Source organism: Mycetomoellerius zeteki, unplaced genomic scaffold (genome assembly GCF_001594055.1).
Source record: "Mycetomoellerius zeteki isolate Tzet28-1 unplaced genomic scaffold, Tzet1.0 scaffold273, whole genome shotgun sequence".
In the NCBI taxonomy this organism is placed as follows: domain Eukaryota; kingdom Metazoa; phylum Arthropoda; class Insecta; order Hymenoptera; family Formicidae; genus Mycetomoellerius; species Mycetomoellerius zeteki.
This window is the reverse complement of record NW_017257253.1, coordinates 11,053-37,808: the sequence shown is the minus strand read 5'-3', so window position 1 is coordinate 37,808 and position 26,756 is coordinate 11,053. Positions and strand designations below refer to the sequence as shown.

At 31.5% G+C, this 26,756-nt stretch overlaps 2 protein-coding genes across 3 annotated transcripts; one reads left to right on the top strand and one right to left on the bottom strand.

The window, feature by feature from the left end:
* Positions 1-2,595: 2,595 nt before the first annotated feature.
* On the bottom strand, positions 2,596-5,553 carry LOC108724080 (uncharacterized). Of its 2 annotated transcripts, XM_018450244.1 has the most exons (3): positions 5,146-5,553; positions 3,529-3,732; positions 2,596-3,048 (listed from the first exon to the last, which is right to left on the bottom strand). In XM_018450244.1, the coding sequence occupies exons 2-3, from the start codon at positions 3,728-3,730 to the stop codon at positions 2,831-2,833; spliced, it is 420 nt and encodes a 139-aa protein (XP_018305746.1). In that variant the 5' UTR covers positions 3,731-3,732; positions 5,146-5,553; the 3' UTR covers positions 2,596-2,830. The 2 variants fall into 2 exon arrangements, with proteins under 2 accessions (XP_018305746.1, XP_018305747.1); XM_018450245.1 differs by lacking the exon at positions 5,146-5,553 and having other exon boundaries at positions 3,529-3,738.
* LOC108724079 (synaptic vesicle glycoprotein 2B) lies at positions 3,684-16,144 on the top strand. Its single transcript, XM_018450242.1, has 12 exons — positions 3,684-3,743; positions 9,853-10,154; positions 10,599-10,655; positions 11,555-11,716; positions 11,793-11,955; positions 12,975-13,096; positions 13,179-13,417; positions 14,051-14,277; positions 14,638-14,855; positions 15,477-15,636; positions 15,716-15,843; positions 15,992-16,144. The coding sequence occupies exons 2-12, from the start codon at positions 10,151-10,153 to the stop codon at positions 16,045-16,047; spliced, it is 1,536 nt and encodes a 511-aa protein (XP_018305744.1). The 5' UTR covers positions 3,684-3,743; positions 9,853-10,150; the 3' UTR covers positions 16,048-16,144.
* Positions 16,145-26,756: the final 10,612 nt, after the last annotated feature.

The following is a 26,756-nucleotide window of genomic DNA, read 5'->3' as shown; positions in this document are numbered from 1 at the left end:
TTTCAAGGACGATCAAGTCGAAATATAGATCGACATTTAGGTCTGCAATTCGGAGTTGCTTCGTGAATTCGACCTGTTTCAAGAAGAAAGAGATGATTACTTTGTGTGTAATTATTGTAAGATTATATAGTAAAAAATATTTTATTTTAAAAACAGTTTACTCAAGTCTCTCTCTTTTGTTACAGTTTTGTGTTAAATTTTTAACATATTTTTAACATAATTAATTAATTAATTGTTAGAATATTACTTTCTAACATATCTTGAACTATTAAATTAACACAAAAATTTGAATGGACCATTTGGGACATTTGAAATGCGTTAATTAAATTTAACACAAATTTTCCAAATGTGTATCACAAAACAGTTTTATTCTGTAGTATCTAAAAATTTAGCTAGATACAGATCTGAAAATAATTTTGATGGACTATCAAAATGATTATGTAGAATCCTCAAGCATGATTAGATGTTGCAAAAAGTTTTGACATTCAAGCAACCAGTTGGAACGACCTACATAATTATTTTAATACTCCAAAATTATTTTTTCAGATTTGTATCTAACTTGAATTAAATTTTTAGATACTTTCACAAAATCTTCTTTTCGAATGCACGATATCGAAATATGATTCTCTTACAATTGAATAAAGGAAATATCTCTCGCAATCAATATAGCATAGCAAGAGTGATGATTTCATCTCGATGAACAAATCTTGAGAAACTCATTGGATCTTGCTATTGCATTTTTCTTTACAGTAATACCAGGAGGTTTACGCGATGTCCAATAAGAGAGGAACGTTTCGCTCTTTCTCTCCTGGCACACACAATCCGATTACTGCGTATACCAGTAAATATATCTCGGTAAATCGAGCAAACACGGACGTCTATTCATTTCGCTTTCTATGTAACTCTCTCTCTCTCTTTCGCGCGCGCGCGTACTCTCTTTTAATTTTGCACTATCTGATCCTAGTTAAATAAATAGATTAGAAGAAACAACGGTGTGAATAAGGAAATAAATAAGTTTTATGGGGGCAACAGATCGATCAATACATCGTTTATCGGCGCTAACACGCAGCTTCGACCAAGGCCATTCACGCAATGGGAGCTTCGTATGTTGTAGGTCTTCACTTATAAGGGTCGTTGATGCTCAATGCCCGATGTTACTGGCGAAGCTTTAACTCCTGCTGAATTCTCTTGAAATATCGAACACTATAAAATTGAATCTTCACCTGCACAGTTGGGAAATTTCTGTTAAATTTAACATACTTCATATGTCCCAAATGGTTCACTAAAATTCTTATGTTAATTTAATACAAGATGAATATATTAGCAAGTAACACAAATATTATGCATTAAAACCGAAAATGTTTTGATGTTAATTAGTTACATAATATTTGTGTTTACACACAATTTTTAAGTAAATTGTGGAAGCATATTTTTTCAAATCAGCCAAGTCTATTAAAAACAATTTTTTTCAAATGCTTGTTACGAATTTTGTCGACAAAAAGACATCAAATTTGATGCAAATGTTGTTATTTTTAATGATGTACATTAGCAAATTGATGGTAAATATACAACAAAATTGACTAATAAAACAACAAATTGTCAACAAAACTGTGCAAAGCTAGCTGATAATCTAACAGTAAATTGACAACAAGAATCGATCAAAACCGATGAAAACTTTCATCAGTTTTTGCTAACAATTTGTTCTCATTTTATATCAGCAAGTTTTGTCGGGTTAATATGGAAACAGTTGATGCCAATTTGCTGAATATTTTGATCGAATTTACCAGCAATTTGTAAGTCAATCGCTAACATTTTGCTGACTACATTAAAAATTAATACGTTTCATGCAATATAATTAATATTTATAATATATGTTATATTTACTAAGAAACGTCAAATATCAATTTAACACAATCACATTATGTTAAATTTACATTTGGATAATTCATATAAAAAATTCAATCTAAGAATTTTAATAAAACCAGCTTTAGCACAAATACAAAATGTTTTTATTGTTATGTGGAAGGCTCTCAAATCCTTTTTTTATCTTTACACGTGTAAAAAAATGTTCTTAATATATCGAACAAACGCGATTTTAATATCTTACTAGTAACTTCTTTATTTATGAATATAGTCTCTTCTTTTTTAAACGAGATGTTGATACGTCGTACTAAAAGCGGAAGCCTTCTCACAGAGAGAAAATAACGTCATGTAACGTTCAACGTCGATAAAAAATACAAAGAAAACTTTAGAATCCGAAATGGATGAGGATCTCGCTTTCTTCGCTGCTTGCTGCTTTGGATTTTATTCTTGGGCTTCAAATCCCTGCGCGTCATTACAAAACGTCGAGAATCAATCCACATTTTCCGTCCTCGGAAGTAATACACTTTGAGACGCAGGTTTATTTCTCCGAAGGACGGTGGGAAGCCGATTGAAACCGCCCTCTCTCGTCTCCGGCCTTTTAAAAGAACGCGGACGAATGCGGCAGGATACAATTTCCTCGCAGGAAATTACGTCCACGAGAATCCGCGCGTCAGAGGAGCGCTTCGTTAACGTGCGGTGGCTATTTTCCACGCGCTTTTAAACCGCAGGGGATCAATATTCATTGTCACCATTGCCGTTAATGTCGCCGACGGTGTTAAATACTCGAAGGGATGCACTATCATTGATGAGTTGCCAAGGGGGAAAGGTAGACGGAGAGAGGAGGGGAATTCTGTATCGTGGCCGGAAATATGAGTCCGAGGTTGCAATGAGATACAAAGATTCTGAAGAGAGACGAAACGTCGTCAGATAGTTCCGATCATGATCTGAAAATCCAGCGAGATGGACATCAATGGACCAACGGAAGAGGTGCTTTACGAGCACACATATATCTACCTGCTGTGTCGATTTGGCAGATGTCAATAGAGTTGCAATTAATTATAGTTTTCGCTTGAACCTTACTTGTTCTAATTAAGGCATCCCGGGTGTCTCGATGAGCGCCAATCGCTTCCGCAGGGCCGACGCGAAAAAACAGATCAAACCTCTTCAAGAAGTCTTTATTTATTACTGAAAATATAATAATTAGACTATATTTATCAATTTATTAAGAAGAATAATAATTGTTCAAATTATAATATATATACAAAGTATCCCAGATAATCAGACTACCCCTTTTATCTTTGTAAGATAAAGTCGAATAAAAATTATACATATATGTATTATTTATACATATATTATATACTTTATACATTTACATGTATTTTTATGTATTTATAGTTTTGTATTTATAGCTTTATTACTTGAAATTAAATTAATGTGCATAATTTTTAAATAATATTAGATCGCGCATTTCTTTTAGAAAGTTAACTATTATTGGATTCAATTTACATCGAAAAGAGAGAGGTTTCTCAATTCTTTTATAAAACTCAGAGTCTTTATCCAGAGCCTAAACAGAGAAACGACCTTTTCCATTATCTTGATATAGTGCGATTATCTTGATACGTGCTTTTATTATCGAAGAACCTATCGTGGCGCAGAAAAATCTACCGTCGACCCTGCGCGTTCCTTTGCTATTGGCCCATATTCGTCTAAATATCGCGTCGTACCCGAAGCAGTTAGGGTCGCGGCCACCGAAAGTGGTGAATGACGAGACTACTGTCACCCACGAGGAAACATCGTGTCCATTCGTCGGTTCGACGTATCTCATTCCGATTCCGAAGAGCTTCCGCGCGTTTCTCTTCAGCATCATTTCTTTAAAGAGGGTGAGAAATGTATTTGTCTCTTCATTTTTACACGATATAAAATGAGTATAAAAACAACAGTTATGTATTCAATCACAAGCAATTTGGAAGATAATTCAACATTTTGTTCGACAATACAATTCCATAACAGAATAACAAGCAACCCAGTGAACAACTAACAGTGACATCAATATTATAATTTCCTTCTCAACAATATAAATGTAATATAACACATGTACGTAACAGTTACATTGTTGAATATAGAAAATTATAACATTGCTGTTATGTTACTGTTAGTTGGTAGTTTTTTTTACTGAAAAAATTAAAATTTTGTTTTAAATTAAGTGAAAATCACTAGGAATATAACAGTACCAAAATTATCACACGGAAAAAAATGGTTTTGTTAAAGTATTTAACAATTTAGCTAGTACAAGTCTGAAAATTTAGTTGATCCAATATTAAAATGGAAAATAATTAAAATAATTATATAGAATGTGTGTGTGTGGACATATTTTAAATCTGTCAGGACAACAGTGCACTTCTATATAGCTAAATAGGAACAAGTTTTACTGTCTAAAAAGTTATTTTTTAAATACTACTTTTAACATATGGCAACCCTGATGAAAAAATTTCGCTGAAATTATTCCATGTTTTGGAACATTTCAGTGAAATTGCTGAAAATTTGCCCAAATTTCACTGAAAGTGAATTTTTCAGCTAACATAATGAAAAATCGTAGAAACTTAACTGAAATTGCTCTAAAATTTCTCTGAAATTTTTGCTGAACTTTTGCCAAAAAGTATTCAAAAATGTGAAATTTCAGCGAAATTTTTTCACCAGGGAAGATTTTTATATTATTGACGTTTATCAGCAATGTTTCGATGGAGGTGCTTAAGCGTTCTGGCACCATCCAGTTATCCAACTGGTTGCATTTTATAAAAGGATTATTAACTACCTCAGAGAGAAACATTTTTGGTACAAAATACACAAGGAATAACATGTACACCTAATGCATCTATTTTGTCGAACAATCTTAGTATATACTGAAGATGGTTAAAAAGTTAGCCGAAACATGTATAGTTAAAGTATTGTAATTGTTCTTAATTAAAAGTCAGACATAGTATTGACATTGATATACATCCCGCATTTTGTATAGCGCTATTTCCCAATAGCCATTAATTTGTGACTAGATTATAATTTATATAGAATGCTCATGCTTACTCATCATGATTGAATGTTCTACATAATTATCTTGATAGTCTCACAAAACTATTTTTAAATCTAGCTAAATTTTTAGATACTTCAGCAAAACCACTTTTTTTCGTGCACACAATAAATTGTGATACTAAAAGATATTGTGTTACAACACGACATCTATTGTGAAATCAGAGGATCAACATCGAAAGAAATACAATAAGAGCTTACCAAAGAAATCAACAATACGACAATTGAATCAGATCGAATTGAAAAGAGCTGATCTTCTTTAATCCTGAGTGCCAACAATCTCATGATTCCTCTTTTATGAGGACAATGATTTCAGTAACTGAGATTCTATTTGTATTTTCTCAAAATTACTTCATCGCATAATTAGTAATCAACGGGATTAATTAGTCACCGATGAATAAAAGAGTTCTTGCCGCGTTATCATCTTTTGCAGCCGATTAAGTCTAGACGATCGCAATCACGACATCCATCTATGTCGATAATGAGTATATCTTCGATTGGCACTTTAAATATCTATAAATATAATTATTATTAGACATATAAAAGTGTACATAAATACAGACACGCCATTCTTAAAACAATAAATATCACATACGTTACGTCATCCTCTCCAGGAGATTATAATTTAAAGGTAAATGAATCTGAAGTAAATTACGAATTAACATTTTAAGAGCCAAATTTGTGATACTACACTGAAAGAAAAATTGATTATTAAATTTTAATGAATAATTGTTTCAATAGTATAACGTTTATTTACGGGAAATAAATATTTGCTAAATAAAAAACGTATTAATTAAATCAAATTAACGGTTCTTGTACCAAATTTGATTACATTTATTAAATATTCAATTGGCACTATTCAAACAAACATTCATTAAAATTTAGTACATTTTTCTTTCATTAGAAGAGAATACTAGGAGCAAGTAAAAAGTAATTTTTTAAAGAGCAAAATTTAAGTATATCATTTTATTTTTAATTGGATTTAGATAGCATGTCTTGTCAAAATATTGTCTTCTTTAATGATTTTTTAAAAGTACAATTGAAATATAGTTACTCTAATTTTCGCCTAATTTCTTGTTTGATGGCTTTGGGAAAGAAATATAATTTATATATAGATAAATCGATATACGTCTACATGCCATTATTTTTGGACTTCGTTCTCGATTGTAATTGAAAACCGTACACGTGTTTGTCAACGAGTCTGTAATGCGTTTGTCAACATCAAATCAATCGATTCTTTTTAATCGGGATAAAATATCTCAGATAATAGTCTTGATAAAAAATATATTAGGTACCTTATTAACTATTATCTAAAGTTTTAGCTCAAAATGATTGATTTACAGTGTTTGCTATAAATTATCTTTTGTTTTACGAACCCTTTAAACTATAATACCGATAATCAACAGATGGCAATGCAAATAAAAGAATTCTAAAGAAAGAATATAAAAAAAAATATAAGCGCCTAATATTTTTGATCAATGACTCAAATATTCGCAAAAAGACCCAAACTAGTGACTCAAAAAAATCCTTTTAGATAAACTTTCATGTAAAAGACAAAATATGTTCTCTCACCAGTTTTGGCATAAAATTTTGATTTTGAATCCATCAGTGAATTGATTAAAATAAATTATAATATAACATAAGAATTTTTTTACGAGGGCTGAGTTAAAGAATATAGTGTGATATCAGGAATAAAAGGAGACGATGACTAATTGTCTTCAATTTGAAATAGGAATTTTATCACGATTAGACCTGTTCTAAAATTTTTCCGATTTGATCGATCTTTCGAGCTGATCTTTCTGAAATCTTAATCGATCTAATCACGCGGTTATATACGCACTTAAAATTTTTTTCGGCCTAATGTGAACGCGTTATCATTCGTGTAAATAGCATTAGTTGCAGATTAAATTGATCTTGTCAGGCGATTGCCTGGCGCCTTCACTTTCCGGAAAGCTGAATTGCCGACAATTATTTTGTACGTGCAGGATGACAATGCTGATGAATCGTCGTTTTCGTAAGCCTTATCACATGGAAAGTTTGAACAAAACATGGGATTAAATAGCATAGATGATGAATAGGCACAAGTAGACTACCTCTACACTTCCCTATTAGCTGTAAGCGATTGTCAGATAGTGTCGTTCGCGAAGGTTCTGTTTGCCAAGAGAGAAGTATGACAAACAAATAATACGTAAGAAATAGGGTAGAGTGGCACCTTTCACGTGCTATCGTTTTATGATTATTTAATATCGCGCCGGCGTTTCACAAATACAACTGCGAGTTATACGTTCTTCAAACATGATGTTTCAAACATTTCAAAAATATATGTCACGATTAATAAACATAATTAGATTATCGATGCAAAAGGTATGTCAAATAAAATATGTTAAGTAAAATTGAAAACAAATTTACAGCGAAGCGAAAGTGCTATCGTTTGAGGCTTTTCTTTATCTAGATAGGAATTTTTCAATCGCTTCTATTCTAACTTTACTTAAAGTTTGAAGAGAAAATTCTCCTGCATTTAATACTTTGCTCATAAAAATTTTGTAATGTCAATACAAATGAGTGAAGAAGGCCATATTCAGTCAAAGTGAATCTGGGTGTCTAATAATATTTTATATAAATTTTACAATTCAAGCTATCTATGATATGAAATTATGTTGATGACAAACGCGATACACAAAGAAAAATACATACTGTAATAATTACTTGTTTCAAGTATTTCCAAAGTTTATATATCCACAAATCTATCATAAGCATTAAATTTATTCAAAATATATTCTGAATCTTATAGTAAGTTTAATACCTCAGTCAAGATTATTAAAACAAATTCCATTTGCTTATTATATAAAGTCGCTTCTTCGATTAATTTTATATAATATTCTCCAGAATAATTCTTGTTTTGAGTACATAATAATGAGTTTTTCTAAAATTTACAATAAGTATATTTTAAAATTATTAAGAAAATATTCTTTGTTAAAGATAATATCGTTACTTAAAAGGAAGAAAGTAAATTTTTTTCTGTATAATCATCTGTATTTCATAAAGTTGTTGAAATTTCATACCAATAATTTTTTATTAATATTTCATTAAAAATGTCATAAAATTACTTGCGAAATTTTAGATTTTCTTACGTATTCTTTCTCAGCTATACCAACATTTGTTACCGTCATATCTTCGAACAAATATTCGTACTACAGTTTCTATATATCCCAATACGACATATCTTTGACATCACAGATTTGCCGTGTGACGTATCTCGATGATAATATCATTAAATACTTGAAATCAGGAATTGTCATTATCTTCTATAAACGCGTAAGGAGTTCCATTTTCACATGAATGATGTACTTTTTTCTCTTCACAGTTATTAATTAATACATATCTCAAAATATTTTCACGCTGAATGATAGAGTCATCAGAATTTGTAGCACTTCAAAATTTTTATTTATAAATTGGGGTGAATTGAACTAAAAATTTTTTAACTGTATAGTTATACAAATAGTCTAAAATTCAAACAGCTTGATAAAAATAAGTACGACCATGAATTAAAATTCATTTGAAAGTTCTTAAATTGTACTTTTTGTTATAAACTTTATTATTCAGAAACAAATTTTTATCTTGTTGGACGTCATTTCACCTCAATTTACTCAACATGCTCCGCAATTTCGATCAATGACATCGTAATCAGCACGAAATAATCCTCGAGGTATAACGCTTCGCAAAGAATTTGGTGTGAAACTGTGTAATAAATGTACATGTGATTGATGAATTCGAATAAGGAAAGGATATCGACAGATGAATTAAGAAAGTAACTCAAAAAATTATTATAAGTATTTTATACTGATTTTAAAATTTACAATTCTAAAAAATTGCCTTACACAAAATGGTGAGTGAGGGCAATTCAAAATAATGAATAAAAATGAATAATAATTTATTGCGTGATAATCGGCGAAAATATTCGTCGCAGATTTATTAACGTGCCTGATAAATAATATATTCATAATTCATGTGCAATAATAAATTAATATGACAGACAACTTTGGTATCATGTCTGATGCTGCAGATCTCTTATCTCTTATCATGACTGAAATTCGAGCAAATTAATGACGTAATAAAATATTGCGCGTATGACACATATGACACAATTTCGCGAAGGGGCATTATCTTGTGAAATTGCGACGAAATAATAACTGTCAAACAAATGATGTACTCATTAACTTCCGCGTACTCGGGTCATAAATTACGTGTTTGTGAATTGATATAAAAAATATAATAATTATTCTGTATCAGATGTACACCCTTATTACGCATACATTAAAAAATTATTGCCAAAAATTAACAGAGAAATTTTTAGGAAAAACATATATAGAATAATTAGGAAAAACATATTATGTAGAATATTACTAAATACATTTATAGCAATTAAAAAAGATCAATACAAGTCACGATGCGATAAAAAAATCCATGAAATTTGAATCCTTATTCACTTCCTTCGGTTTGAGGAATAATAATTGAACTATTATTATATAAAGATATATATCATTAACAAACAATAATTTATGTTTATTTAATTGCTTTAAATTAGCTTTAATGGAATTGTCAAAATATTTTGGTTCATGTCGGTTTTTTTTTCCGATTGTTTAAATTATCGTGAAATCTTCTTTCATACCTTTAAATCTCTCGCTTTCTTTCCTCTCGCGGATTTTATTATTTTGAGAAAAGTCGTAAGCTTTCTTGCCCCTCTTCTAATGGAGGCAGATGATATCTTATCTCGAATCAGCCTCAGACTAGCTCCGGAAGTCAAGGTACGCGATGCCATGGTCCATGATCATTCGTCTGATCGCGATCACGCAAGGAAGCAACTACTTGTTGAGCTAGCTGTTTGATCGTCCGTCTTTCTTTCCGTAGAGACGAGAACTCTGCGAAGAACGAAACTTCGCGAATACTTATATCCGTCAATTGACGCAGTTTTCCCAAGGGGGTAGCCCACATTAGGGGTGGAATTCACGGTAGCGACGCCGACGAGATATCACCTTGGGTGTTCACCGTTCACCAATGAACGCGGGGCGTCGCCCTCGTCAAGGACAACATCGCGGTAACTGCAGCAGCAGCACCAGGAAGCGACGGCACTGCGACGGCACGTCCACGAAGGAGAACTTCCGGCGCGCGAACACCTGCAGAACGTCCAGCGATTTAAGCGGCGACCATGGGTGAGTTTCAATATTTAAATAATGATTATTATTGTAAATAATATATTATCATAAAAATACTGTTGTATGCCCAGGTGAAAATTTTTCTGAGAATTATTCATATAATTTGTCAAAATTTTTATATTTTCAGAATTTTAGAATAATTTTATAACTTTTTAGAAAATTTTTCAAATTTTTTTACACACATTGGAATACTTCGCAGAAATATCAAAGAAATCTATATCTTTCCTAAAATTCTTCGTATAATATCTAATTCTGAAACATTCTAAAACTTTTCATTCTGTAATTTTTGCGATAAAATATTATAAAATAGGAAAAAGTTTTTGGTATTTTTTTAGAAATTATAGAATGCGACAATTTTTATGCTAACGATTTTTATTCCAATTGGATTAAAAATTTAGAATTTAATTGAAAAGTATTTACATTTTATTTTTCTTGTTGCAGGACTCGACTTCCTGGCAGACGGAGGTGCCGACTTCGAGCATGCAATCACCGTAACAGGCAAGAATTTGTGAAGAAATTATAGATATAATAACCCAATTTGACCAAATATCTAAGTGCCTATTAATCCTGCAATTTAGTTACAGCCTCTGAAACACAAAGATCTTTTAACAATTTGCGAAAGTCATCGGGATATAAAAGAAGAACCCTTATAAGCGCAAAATGTTCCTAGAATGTTATTATATATGGATATTATTAAAAAAAAAAAAAATTAAAATAATGTTATAATATTTCAAGAATATCATAACTATTTTTTTAATATTACGGGAGTATTCTATAGAGATTGTATGTCCACTTATATAATACCCTAGGTATTATATCTTAATATTTCTAAAATATTATTAAAATACTTGTACATATTAATTATTTTTAATTTTGTGCAATTTGAATTCACAATCTAGTAACGAAAAGTTCTTATCAGTCTATGCTGCATCTTGTGCTAAAAAAACGTTTCGATGCGATTTTAAGTACATATCCAGTTCTACAACTGCACGCCGAAATCATTTTCAGTTTTTAACGTATACTTATACTGAACAGATGTAACAGTTTTACAAATTAAAGTAAATGTTGTTATAATACTTTTTAATGTTTATACAATATTACATTAAATGAATGTTACTTTTAATAATCGTATAATATTTTCAGGAGTGGACATATAACCTTCCATTAATATTTCGAGAATATCATGTAATATCATGTTATATAATTTTAGTAAAATATTTTTAAAATGTTACATTTAATATTCTAAGAATATGCCTAAAATATTACTTCATATAAAATAATATTATGCGCTTATAGGGAATATTTAAATATATCAGAATTTTTGCGGGATTATTCATAAGATAATCCTCAATTAATTACAATTATCCATTAGCCTTATTAAATCCAATATGCGTTAGGTTTTGGAAGATTTCACTACATGCTGCTGACCCTCTGCGGTCTGATTTATATGGACACGGCGATCGGCGTGACGATACTTTCGTTCGTACTTCCAGCAGCGCAATGCGACCTAGAGATGGACTCCACCTCAAAGGGTTGGCTAACTGCCTCTCCAATGCTAGGTCGGTGTATCTCTTTTGTTTCTCTATGTTAACTTTATTTATTAGGAGAAAGTCGTCTCAAGAAATACTTTTGCAGGTATGTTAATTGGATCGTATTTATGGGGATGCCTGGCTGATACGAAGGGCAGGAAGATCGTGTTAATAGCTACACTACTGATGGACGGCGTCGTGGGCATTGTGTCTTCATTCGTACAATACTTCTGGGTGTTTCTGATCTTCCGGTTTTTTAACGGCTTTGCGTGAGTATGATACAATAGACTCTGATAAAGCTAAAAGTCAATTTTTGATTAGTAAATATGTTGAGGCCGGTATAAGAAACATTTACATCACAAAATTAAAATTATATTCTAAGACCGAAATGGCTTAGTATATCAAAAATATAAAGTCAAAGTTGAAAGAAAAAATTTCATTTTTTCCACAAATTTCGAAAATTACTCTGGTTTTGATGAAACTTTGTGTATATTTAATAAAGTTCATCAAAACTCGAATGATTTTCGAAATTAAAGAACATTTTTATTTTAATAGAGGAAGGTCACCGATACTGACATAGATCTTTTAAAGCGACATCCCCTTATTTCTTAGAAACTAATCTTTGCACCTTATTAATACTAATAAAAACGTGATCTGTTTGGCTAATTAAAGAAGTACAAACTCATAATTCATATATTTGTGGCTTATTTCTATACCAAATCAGCTAAAAACAAATTCTATGAATCCGAGAAGAAAATTGTGTAATTAAAATAATAGTGACCATATTATTGATAATATTATGTCATTTTAAATGTTTATAGTTTCATAAATTAGTTTTCTTTACAGAATAGGATATATCTTTATTTATAGAATAGGATTGTTGACATTATTGCCTACTGTGTCAGTTTTGGAGCCCATTTTATCAGACGCTCATTTTTGCATAACTTACGAAAAACTTAATTATTGCAAAATTGCAAACAGTATTATAAAAACTGCTTATACTATCTGATAGAAGACACTTTTTAGTTTGTATTTATGTTTCTGAAGTTGTATTTTTACCTCTTGTTTAAGAAATATTGCCTAAAAACAAAGTGATATGTCAGTATCGGTGATCTTCCTCTACTCTGTGTTTTTGAAACTAATAAGCCATTTCGAAAATATAGTTATATGAAGTTTTCGTCTTGAATTAAAATGCGAAGAATCACTCCTAAATTTTTAAAATATTTAAAGACAATTCTATATAAAATAATTTTAATACTCAGTTAACAAAGTTTTAATTATTACGTAGCGTGACCGGCGCCATGGGCATCTGCTTTCCGTATCTCGGCGAATTTCAACCTACGAAATACCGCGAACGCTGTCTCTGTTGGATGGAGATGTTCTGGACGGTCGGTGTGATAATTCTACCGCGTAAGTACTCCTATATCCTATAATCTACCTCTTAAGAGACAAGAGTTCGAGAAACTGGCATCCAAGTCGAAGTAATTTCTAGTAATCGCCTGGCTGATCATCCCTATGGATTTTATTGTCGTGAGTAACACGTTCTACTTCAAATCCTGGAATCTCTTCGTCGCGCTCTGCGCTCTGCCATCACTCATGCTTGGTTTGTGGCTATTTACTTTTCCCGAGAGTCCGAAGTTCCTGCTGGAGTGCGGCGAAACTGATGCTGCCCTCGAAGTATTCAAGTGGATTTACTCGCGAAATACCGGCGCTGATCCAGAAACCTATCCGGTAACGTTGCTTTAATTTTCTCGATATAGAAATAATGAAAAACAATGACGTTAAACTCTCTTATGTGCGTACTTTGCAAAATTAAAACATTAATATAAAAAATGAACATGAAAGAGTGACTTAAGTATCTAAATATTTAGCTATTATAACAGCTACAATAACAGATACAAATCTGAAAGTGATTTTGTTAAACTATCAAATATATATATATTATATATATATATATATATACATAATTATGTAAAACGTTCAAATTGGTTGCTAAAATGTCAACATTTTGTGTAGCGTTGCTCATCATGCTTGAGTTTCCTACATACTTATATTGATGGTCTAACAAAATGTTTAGATCGGTATCTACCTAAACTTTTAGATACTTCAGCAATTGATAATAATTAAATGTTTGATAAATATGGAATATGTCTAATGAACAATTAATGATGAAATAAACTAACTATAACTATGACTTCAAAATATTTGACATTTTGAATTACATTAAAAAATAAAAATACAATTAAAAAGTGACTTTAAGTCCATCATTTTCCGTATTTGGAGAACATTTTTAGTGTGTTCTAAAAAACAATAATTCTAAATTAAATATTCTACTTTATTTTTTCTTTTCTTTTTCCATTCCAGGTAAAGTGCTTACAAGAGAAGGTGAAACATCAAGATAAAAGCACCAGGTCGCTGAAGCTACATAAGCGAAAGGATCTAAAGGTTCTGTTCGCAGAAATACGTGATCTGACGAGTACGCTCTGCAAGCCGCCTTATTTACGTAATACCGCACTCGCCTGCGTTATTCAATTCGGACTCACCAGTAGCTACTATACTCTGATGGTTTGGTTCCCGGAATTGTTCACTAGGTAAATTTTGTTATTAATCTACGCGCGTATCTTATCAGTTCTTCCAAGTTTTTAGGAAAGGCTCTTTCGCATCATATACATTATACTTTGTAATTCTCGAAAAGCGATAGAATTTTTTGGGGACCTGATAGTAATACAACTAAATTTGAAAGCAGAAAAGATATTTTATTCTATTAAAAATAATTCTTTCTCTTTTTGTATTCTTTTTTTCTTTCCTTTATTCCTTCTCGCGTCAATAATTTCACTAAAATCCTCACTGGTCATTTTCTTATCTTTCTATATTCTTAGCTTCGTCTTCTTTACTTCATGATTATGTAATATTTCAGTCCTAATCCATAATCTTTGCATTGTATTCGACAGATTTGAGCAGTTCGAGCACGCGAATCCTGGTGAGACGACGTCGGTGTGTATAGTGTCCACCTTGCCGGACAACACGACCTTCTTCAACCCTTATGGATGCGACACGATAATTGCGCCCTCCGTTTACCTGCACACCGTGTACATTGGCCTCGCGTGCATCCCCGGCTCGATCATCCTACCCCTTTTCGTGCACAAACTGGGCGCGAAGTTCTTCCTGAGTAAGTAACGGCATTTCTTGAGTAAATGATAATTTGAAATACCTTTAAAAAATGAAAAAGAAATGGAGTGAAAGGATATGATAATTGTTTGAACAAATACAATTAAATTCCAGTCCTCATAACAAAATTAGATTAGATTCTAATAATTAAAGTCTAATTAGATCTCTAAACATTCAATCAGATTTAGGTTTTCATAATATCAAAGTGACACAACTAAAAAAATTAAGTTTCCTAAAAAAGAGGAAAATTATTTTTCAACTTAACAGAAAATTGTTGAAAAATAATCAAATAATATCTTCAAAAAGCATGTATTCTTAACACGATCAACTGTTATTTTTATCATTTTTGTTTCACAACTATTAAAAAAACCATCCTTTTTAGCTATTTTGACACCATTTTGACAATTTTTTAAAACCATTGGTCGTGATATTTTGACGATTTTTTTATAAAGTTAAGTGTTCACTGTTGATAACTGATGGAGTAATTTTATTTATCTAGCTCATTATATAATTTAAAAACCACTTTGTTTGACTTCTGTCACTTTTGAAGTAAACGAGAACAATATATAATTAAATATCAATTACATTTTAATGGAACTATACGAGACGTTTGTACTTTCAGTCTTTTCGCTGGTGGTCTCCGGCGCAGTGACGGTTGGTTTCTACTATGTAGTGAACTCAATGCAGAACCTGGTGCTCTCGTGCGTGTTCGAGGCTCTCACGTCCCTCGGGATCTCTCTAGTCTACTGCGTGATTGTCGACATGTTCCCGACGAATCTTAGGTGAGCGAAATACGATTCAAGATTCTTGAACTATTTTGATTCAAGATTTATTACTCCGGTATCATATAACACATTACAGAGTGATGGCCGCAGCTCTATCTCTGACGATGGGTCGTCTGGGCGCCCTAGTCGGCAACCTGGTGTTCGGTTATCTGATTGATTTAGCCTGCGTAATTCCCATCATACTATTCGCCGCGTTTCTCTTCGGTAAGAAAATCTTTCTAGTAAAGTTTAAATCTGTAAGATTTTGAGTTTATGAGATAAGTGATATTCAGTTGAATTTCAACGCGTACAAGATGTAGGAAACATACATAGTTTAGTCCACTCAAATGCAGTGATATAACTCGATTTTCAGCCTGCGGTTTCTTCTCGTTTTTACTGCCAAGGACTGGGAAAGATACGCTGGATTAGCAGAGAGATAACTTTCTTGCATTTCGTTCGAACGACTTGAAGAATCTGTGCCTTGGACCACTCTCTCTCTTCTCTCGCGTTACTCGTTGTATTTATTAATAAATTTATCTATCTTTATTTATCTTTATTCTATTCTTTTATCTTCTATTCTATATAAGTAAAGTGTGCGTGATTAGCGGTCTCAAAGTCTGTCTCGGCCGAAGTCGAGTGCACATTGTCCGGCGAGTTTCGCGGCGGCGCACAGTGTAAGATTTTATAATTTTAGGAGAATTTAATTCTTGATGATCAAACGCTCTAATCAATTTGTTCGAAACTATGCGTATGAGAGGTTTTTGGATTACAAATCTACAATCGAAATGTTGATTTTCAAAATGGTAGACTCAACATGGCGCATTAAAAACCAGAGTTTGGTGAATTTCGCGGATATACATGTTATTTTTTAGAACTATTTTTGTTGATTATGAATCTGAAGTTGATAAGTTTGTTTTTAAATAGATTTATTTACTTTTATTTATTTATTTTTATTCACTTTTTTTAGATATTTTTTTTTCATAAAAAATCGATTAGATAACCAGTCCTCACGACTGAAGGAATCCGCGTGTCGGTTACTATCGCTACCAAATTTTTCTGTTGCGACATGCTCGCGCAAGAAACTTCTCTAACATCTTTCTAGAACGATACTTGATATACATATGTGCTAATAAATATATATATCTTTAACATATATTAAATGATTATTAAGAATTTGTAACTTTGACTTTTTGAATAAAATTCCGCTGGATAACGGAAATCTTACACTGTGGATTTGACGAGTGAGACGATGTGATAGCTTATATCGTCATAATGACGAGTAAAGTTGGGCGAGTACATGGCTAAACTCAGTTATTTTATGGCATCCAATAAACTGTTGAATAAAATCTTTGATAGAGAACAGTACAGATATAAAACTGTTGGATTACAATTTCGTTATGCTGATAATATAAATTCTTTTCTAAAATGCTCGGAATTTGAGTGGCTATCATTGATTTGTACAAAATAATTTTGATGTAATAAGAAAATATATTATTGTAATGTACAATCACCAACTAAAAGATTGCAATACTTTTTTTTAAATAGGATTATGGATTCGTAATTAAAAACTAATCGTTGAGTGGGCTGTATTCCGCAAAACCATAAAAAAAATTTGTTGTAATCTTTTAGTCGATGAATATATGAAATCATGCAGAATATATTGGTGCATTGACACAAATTAAAAATAAGTTTATAAGATTTGATTTTTTTACAGATATTTTGGCCTAAAACAATAGATATACATTACTCAACAAAATTAAAGGATCACTTGTTCCATCCTATAAAAATAGGCAAATTTCAAGATAGAATAACTTCGTCAAAAGTCATCGTATCGAGATGTTTAAAAAAGCATTTTAAAGCTTGAAACCTCTACTTTTCAGATCGGTACTTAAAAAAAATGATCTTGTTGATATTTTGTGAAATTACATAAACATAAATGAAGACGCATCAGATATCAAAATTTTTTACGAAATTTGTGAAGTGCCACGGCGCGAATTAAAAATTGCACACAAATGCGATTTATAGCTTTCGAAAGAGTAAATCTTTACCTTCAATTTTTTTTATGAAGCTTCGTACGATTTTTTTTCACCGAGTTATTCAACGTTGAAGCAAAAACGGTTCTTTTTGTTTATTTATATATATATATACTTAAATTGAAAATCTTGAAAATATATATATATTTTTTATGCGACACAAAAAATAGTTGTTTCGTTCCTGCACAACCTCTGAAGTATTTCATAAAATATTGCTGCAATATTGTTGGAACATTTTGAATATAGGATATATATTACTATAACATTATATAATATTTCAATAATTATTCCAGTTTTATTAATTGCTAACACATATTATTGCTTAACATCATATTCCAAAATACATAAGACAAAGTTATGATAAAAAAATATTCGGAGGCCTAGAAAATACAAAAAAGGTTGGGAATTTCCAGAATATTCGATTTGCGTACTCCTTCTTATAGGACTCCTGGGCGTTTTCTCCTTATGAAAAGCGTAGATATCCCTTTTATGGAATCGCGTACTTATTAACTGAATTGTAATATTGCAACACACACAACATATTGCAATATTTTCTACAAAATATTAAAATTACAATATTTTGCAATATTGTTGTAATATTTTCAATAAAATATTAAAATTTCATTGCTACAACATTTCGTACTGTAGGGGAAGTAATAAACAAATTATAGATCGATAGATTTACAAATAGAGATCGATGATAAATAAATCGCTTTTTCATTATAAAGAAGAACACAGCGGTCTCATCGCTATGCGTGCCTTCCAATGTGCTTTGGAAAGCACGCACGCACGCACTCACGCACGCACTCACGCACGCGCACACACATCCACGCTCGCGTACGTAACACGCATACATTGAACTATATATATATACTGGAATGATCACTTCTATGCATTTAGGTAGGAGGATAGCGAGCTTGCGATAGATAGATATTTGGGGATTGGTGTCAATTGGTGTCTCGTTTATACATCTATACGCAAACGCATCTCTAAGAATACAGGCAAGCTTAAAAATTTATGGTCCGTATTCAGAACACGCTTTTATCTCCGAATTTCTACAATATGCGTAACGTAAAGTATAGCATGTTATAGCGCGCTAACATCGTTGTAAGCGCGTTCTGAATACAGGCCTATTATATCAGTTGACCAGAATACAAGAGGACATACATGCTTTTATATGTATGTATAGTCAAAAGTTTCGAACTTGACTGTACTAGGACATATATGTTTTCTCGGCTAGCGCCAAGTTGCTCAGGAATCATTCCAGTATAGATATAGGCTACGTTCCGTTTTACGCATGATGCGCATGATGCATCATTTATCCTTGTTATTCATCGAATGTTAAACAAGGATAAATGCATTATGCACATCATGCGTGAAACAGAATGCACTCATAGTTTAGTACACGCATACAACATGAGGCTTGTTACAGAGAGAATCGAGGGAGAGAGAAACGGATAGTGTTCTGATTGGTTCCGCCATTTTCAGTTCATTTCCGCAAATGCGTATATGTGTGTATATATATATGTATGGTACATACATCTAGTGTATGCGGCACCGTATGTTCCAACACGCTCCTACCATAGCTCTTACTCACTCCAATGAGGAACTGAAAATGGCAGCTTCCGGTGAATCCGCTCCACTCTTCCTTGATTCTCTCTGGTTTGTCAGCACCTTTCGCGACCTCTCGCGATCAGATGTGCAAACGTACAAAAAACTAGATTCCTTATTAACTAAACGTGGGACGACGATAATGACGACATAATGACTTAAATTATGAATTTTCAGATTCGGACTTTGCGTCGCAAAATCTCCGCTCGTACTCAGATAGCAAAGCGTGTCTCAGCAAAATTATACAAATCTGTGATTGCTTATGATGTTGGCAACTTGCCATAGATTTGTCTTCAATGATTTCAAATATACCGACATTGTAGTAACATGCAGGCAACAATGTGTATATGTATTGCCAGCAGTTTAACAGCAAGATAGCTGCATGAACGTTATCTTATGTTGTCGGCAATATGAAAGCATGATGTTGCATATTATTATGGCAACATGATGGCAGTAGTGCGAATTTTGATGATGACGATTTTAAAGTTGTCGGCAAACTACTGGCAAGTTGCTATCAAAGTTATTATATCATGAAGGCATCAAGTTGTCAATAAATGAGGACTTAGTTGCTACAATTCTGGTAACAATACATGCAATGCATACTTAGCAAGCAACATGCCAGCAACAAGATAGACATGTTACTATCTGGGTAGGGTACGTAGAGAAAAAAATAAATGCACTTATTGTATAACCGGAGTGGAAGCTATCGATTGAGCGTATATAGAAATTGATCAGTTCAGTTGTTATTGAGATTCGATAATCTCGGTTCGCTGCAACTCGTCGACTCGCGTAAAGTAACACGGTCGGTCTAGAATCATGACATGTCGCTGAGTTTGTCTTAGCGTCGAGACACTGTCGTATCTCTTGGTTATTCAATGATTAGTGATGAGAGCACAGCAGTGGATACTAAAAAAATTCTCCTTATTATTAAGGCTTAAACACGATAGGCACAGGCAATAGGCACAGGAAATAACGAGCCATCCAATCAGAGTTCTAAGTTCAATACATAACTTACAATTACTACTACTGCGTGCGGTTTCGAGCTTTGTAAAGAATTTTTCTTCATACTATGTGCGTATTTTGTTAAAATTTACCTAATATACACTACTCAACAAAAAATAAAATAAGAATTGAAGAGTTACGCTGTTAATATAATGGAATATATAAAACAGTTGGGGACTTCCACAGAGTCAATTTTAGTAAGTCACAGAAACACTGGTTTTCTCGGTTTTATCATATGCTTGACAAATATATTCGACCTATTCAATATCCTTAAAGAAAAAGGACTTACTTATTAACGTATAAACTGAATCAAGATTAAAATTTAAGACGCTGTAAACGAAAACGCTGTACTACCATACAAGAAGTCGAATTGTTCGAGAATGTCGACGACATCCTATGATCTCCTCACGGCAAATTGTAAATACACTAGGATTAGATGTGTCGACAAAAACAGCAAAACGAAGATTGCATGAGGTGGGATTAAAATCTTGTAGGGCTAAGCGTAAACCACATATTAACAAAAAAAAAACATGAAACATTTAGCTTTTGCTAAAAAATATGTTAATATGCCTATATCATTTTGGAAAAAGATAGTATAGTCTGATGAATCAAAATTTGAGATGCGACAATTGAAAAAGAAGCAAAGAGTTTGAAAAAAGAAAAATGAAACATACAAGAAATCATTCATTATACCAACGGTTAAATTTGGTGGTGGTTCATTGATGATGTGGGGCTATTTTTCATGGAATGGGACTGGAACTCTAGTATCAATTGATGGTATTATGAATGCCGATAAATACATTGATATTATAAATGAAAATTTGGAAGAGGTAATAGTAAAAATGAATTTGGAGGAAGAATTTATTTTTCAACAGAATAATGATCCGAAACACGTTGCCAAAAAAAGTATGAAATTTTTTAGTGATTCAAATATTAAATTACTCGAATGGCCAGCACAAAGTCCTGACTTGAATCCGATTGAGAATTTGTGATGTATATTGGATTCCAAAGTTCCTTTGGACAAGCAAGAGAATAAAATTGACTTTATCAATAATATAAAATCAGTTTTTGAAAATATTGACAAAGAATATATAGAAAATCTTATAAATAGTATATCACGACGATTAGAGGCCGTAATTGCAGCAAAAAGTAGCAATACTAAGTACTAATTATCAGTTATTGGTAGTGTCCACTTACTTTTGTCCTTCCGTAATTGGTTGACTTCTTGTTTAAATTTAATTTAGGTTTGCATAAAATATTAATATTGATTTTATTTATTAATTAAATAATCTATATAGTATAAGGATAAATAATAAATAAAGCTTAAATATGTATTGTTACGTCCTGTTAATCAGTTTTTGAAAATATTGACAAAGAATATATAGAAAATCTTATAAATAGTATATCACGACGATTAGAGGCCGTAATTGCAGCAAAAAGTAGCAATACTAAGTACTAATTATCAGTTATTGGTAGTGTCCACTTACTTTTGTCCTTCCGTAATTGGTTGACTTCTTGTTTAAATTTAATTTAGGTTTGCATAAAATATTAATATTGATTTTATTTATTAATTAAATAATCTATATAGTATAAGGATAAATAATAAATAAAGCTTAAATATGTATTGTTACGTCCTGTAGACTCTACGATTCTTTTCTTTCGTGGAAAATCGATCGTTGTCAGTCGGATATTATTTATGAAATATAAGTAGTTAATAACAGTCTCGGACTGTTTATGGAGAGAGTAATCAAAGAGTAAACTATCCCTTATTTTTCACCACGGATCTAAATATCAACCACAGGATTGAAGATCAACAGAGACGTGTACACGTGATTCTTTAACGGAATCCGGGTTCACAAGTCGATGAAAAATTTGATAAATATCATATTGATATTAGGTTGAGATCATACGTAAATCAATTATCAATATGATATTTCGAAAATTTCATCGTGATATCCGAAAAATATCATCTAAATGTCGACGATCTAATCGTTATTCAACTCGTATCATACTAAAGTCGAATCAACATCTTTATATATTGAATATGATATCTACTAGATTTTAACTAAATCACCAATAATTGGTCGATACTTATATGATATCTTCTATGTATCAAATAAATAATACATCTGCAGTGATATCGATTATATGTCGATACAATATCGACGAAAGTATCATGCAGAGGGATCTATCGTTTATATAACACTAACCTATACTTTCTTTATCATATTTCACTAGCGGTAATAATGTTTATTGGATATTCTACATGCCATCGAAATATGAAAGAAGAAGACAATAAATATAACAGGTATGTTTATACTTCTTTTTATTACATCATATATTTTACACATTTAAGTTTACAATATGGCACGTAATAATTAATATTTTCAAAATAAGAAAGAGAGAGAATCTTATTTATTAATTAATATTTTGGTAAGGATATACAAATTTTACTTTTTTAAGTAAACAAAAACTTTAATTTATATAACATATTAATTAAAATTTTTATTTATTTAAATGTATTTAGTGCAAATACATGCATATATTTTCCCGCAGTAAAAATTATTATCTATTCTGACATATCCTCAGTCACCTTTAAAAATGTTAAGAAATTGTGCAATATAACATTCAGTATCAGAACATCTTATCATAATAGCTTTCTGAACAATACGTTGTACAGAGCGAATTTTTAAACTTCCAAACATGTAGAAAGAGCATAACCTTGTATGAGAAACTTTACATCGTGAAGGATATGGTGCTACAATCTCTGTATCTTCCAAAATAATTGCAGTCAAAAGAGCAAAGATAGATGTCTGCCCACTTAAAGAACTGACAAAAAATCTTTCAATACAAGCATATTCGAGTCATCATCTAACTTAACAATTATGATCAATTGTTTTGCTTCCTTGTTTGGCATAACATCGAGAATGATATTTGACATGATCTTTTATCATCCTTTCATAACATATATTTGTTATATGTATTCCTTCCTCAGTTAAGGCAATTGTCTCCTCAACAGTAAGAGGAATCTCTACTTCTTTTCCAAGTAATGTAACATTAGCAAATTTTGTTACATGTTTTTGTAAATGGTAGTTAAATATTATTGAACACAATAATTTATTGTTGAATCAGCAATATTGTATTGACCAAGTAACCGAGAAAGTGACTGAAGGTATGTGTACTTACGAGCAATTTGCGTTAATACGCCACGAGTTCCTTTTACAAACTTTAGAAGGAATCCATTTCCACTTTCCCACGAAAATGCAGAATAGCACCACAATGGCCCAAACATTAATACCGTTCTATCTAAATGCAGCAACAAATGTACGTTGAACGTCATATTCTGAGGACCATATAATTTTTGGAAATGTATTACGTATTGAACCAGATTCCATGTGGTGTTATCGATATCAGAAATAGAAATCTTGTTTCGAAGGAAAGTATAAATGGCAGAAACAAGTAAACAATGGTGTTTATAATATTTCAAAGGCAGAATATTTTTCAAGCATGGCAAGCTATAATAAAGAAGCCACGTACGCCATTCATTAGCTTTCCAAAAAGAACGCTCTTTAAGTGATCTGGGAAGTCGTGGAAAACTTGAAGGTGGACGTATTGCTAAAAGTCTATTATCAATTTCATGACGCTTTAATCCAATATAATATTTTTCATTATGAGACGTACTATCTAACCACAGACCAGTGACAAGTCTGATTACACCTAAAAGGACACAATGCATGTAATCTAACACAAATCCATGTACAAGATTAAATTCTGAAATAACTGCTACAGGACTAACACCTTTAACTCCACGAACTTCAATACCAGTTTGCTCAGCCTGTAACATATCTTTTCTAATACCGTCATTGGTTCGATCTTCAACCTCGTATATTTTTATATTAGTAGCATTTTCAATTCGCGTCACGGTGTAAGTAAGACTATTATCTTGAAGCATATTGATCTCAAAATTATTGTGTATATCCATCGCATATTTGACTGTGATTGGACTCGTATCAGGCTCAGCAGATGGCATTAGACCATAACCAGGATGAATACAATAATTACATCCATAAAATCGTTAAATTGCTTTATTCGCTGAACTAGGGGCTTTGCTATGGAATCAAGAACACAGTTTAAAACAACAATTTTACTGTTAATGCGAACTCCAGTTGGAGATGTCCAATTTAATCCTTCAGAGTACAGCTTTTTGGCTTCACATAAAAAAGGGGAAAGAAACAGAATCATATCTGGATCTTTATCTCCAAACCAAAGTCCACATACCATTGTATTTTTTAATGTAAAACGTTTTTCTGGTGGAAATTCATTTAGTCTAAATTGGATTGGCCATAATGTATTTTTGCGAGATTCAAAAACAGGACATCCATCCGTATTAAAAGTTATGCTTAAGTTATTTCTATTGCTCAAGATTGACCCATTTTTACATAAATCTCTATAGAATGTTCCACAGAACGTGTCTGATATATCATTTGTATTTAGATATTTATCTCTGTAACGTAACAATTCCATTATATTTTCGGTTGTCTCTAATATATAATGTCCTTATTTGCTCCTCTATTGAAAAAGTTATAAAGAAATGTCCATTATTCATTTTGGAAATGTCACAATCTGTATTACATATAGGACATTTAATGTTTTGCTCGCATCTCTTTTCTGTAGGATTGAAATGTTCTCTTAAATAAGTGTTACAGTTACTACAGTAAAAATGAAAATCTGGCTTTAGTTTAGTTTTAAATATACTTCGAAATGAATATTCAGTTTCAACAACTTTTTTATCTTTAAAAATAGAGTTAATGAGTTTCAAAAAATCTTTTATAGCTACATCTGTAATTCCATGTCTCAACATAAAATGAAGGATCATAAGTAAAACTTCAAATTTTGTGGTACTGACTTCATCACATAAAGGCATATTTAAATCTGGACGGATCTTATGATGAACAGTTTCATTAATTTCCATAGCCTCTTCTTCGTTAATAAGTATATGAATATCATTTTGATCCTGCAAGAACAAAGGTACTGAACTTATAAAATACAAGACAAATAAAACTGAAATATTGTATGAAAAATAATATGAAATAAAATTCAAGTTTTCAGAAAGACTACGAACCAATATATCGCAAAGTAAGTAAATCATAATAACAAAATAGATAAGAGTTTGAAATGTCCGTTATTGAAATGTTTTAGACTCTGTTATAGGTATGTTTTAGACTCTGATAATTATATGATATTACTTGTTTTTTAGTAAACAATGGTGTTTATAATATTTCAAAAGCAGAATATTTTTCAAGCATGGCAAACTCTTATTTATTTTGTTATTATGATTTACTTACATACTGATTTTGCGATATATTGGTTCGTAGCCTTTTTGAAAACTTGAATTTCTACTATTTGAACCGTGTTATACAATAGAATATGAAATAATATGAAATGCGATTCTTGGTTTATAGTATCTGAAGGCTGTAAGACGATCTTAAATATAAGAATCGATTATGAATCCTCTTATTCATTTACCTCGTTCCATATATTTTCAAGTAAAGAACTAGATTGCAGAAATTTAACATCAATATCAAATGCGGAATCTGTGTCAATTTTCTAGGAAGAGAAAACAATGTCTTGTTAAATTATATTGGATAACTTTTTCTTGTTAGAATTGTCTCTACGTATATTTTAATAGCTAATCAAAATTACTGTTTTTATTACAAAATCTATATCTGAAAATTTTTATATACATGTATTATAAAATTTGTGAAGATTTCGTCAAAATTTTACTTCATTGAGAATCTCTTCATTATTTTTTTCAGACTTATCACAAGTAGGCGTTTCCTCTAACAAATGTATATTTTCAGCAGAAATACAGCCAACATTTACAAGTTGACCTCCTATTTGTGGACATACAGCTGCATTTTGCTCCTATTAATACAAAATAAAATTCGTATTAAAATTGTGTATAATTTATCTTTTCTTAAATATATAATAATTATATATTATAATTATAATATAATATATATTACTATGTACAAGTGCTATGTATAAAAGTCTCATTTGTTAATTAAATACTCAAAAGGTACTGTACGCAGCTAAATGACTTTCATTAAAATTCATCATATATTTAAAATCTCTCGAGAGAAAATACAATTCATATTGATGTTCAATAAATATACAACTTCTAAATTATTTGTTGCAGAAATATTTCACTGTGCACATATACCATACCTGTTCAGCAAGTTCCTGTTGTCGTTTATTTCTTGAATGTTTTGTTTGCTTCGGCTCTTTTGGATTAGGATGCTTTAGCCATTGCTTGTATTCTCTTGGTCTCTTGGGCATTATTTCATTCAAATATTTATGTCACAATTAGCACAATGTCATGGGTGTCATTTGCAAAGTGACTTTGTATGAAATAAAATTTCGAGAGAGATTATTTCTCGTTTAACTATCTTAAATATTTAACCTAATATTTCATGTGTCGGTCGACACATA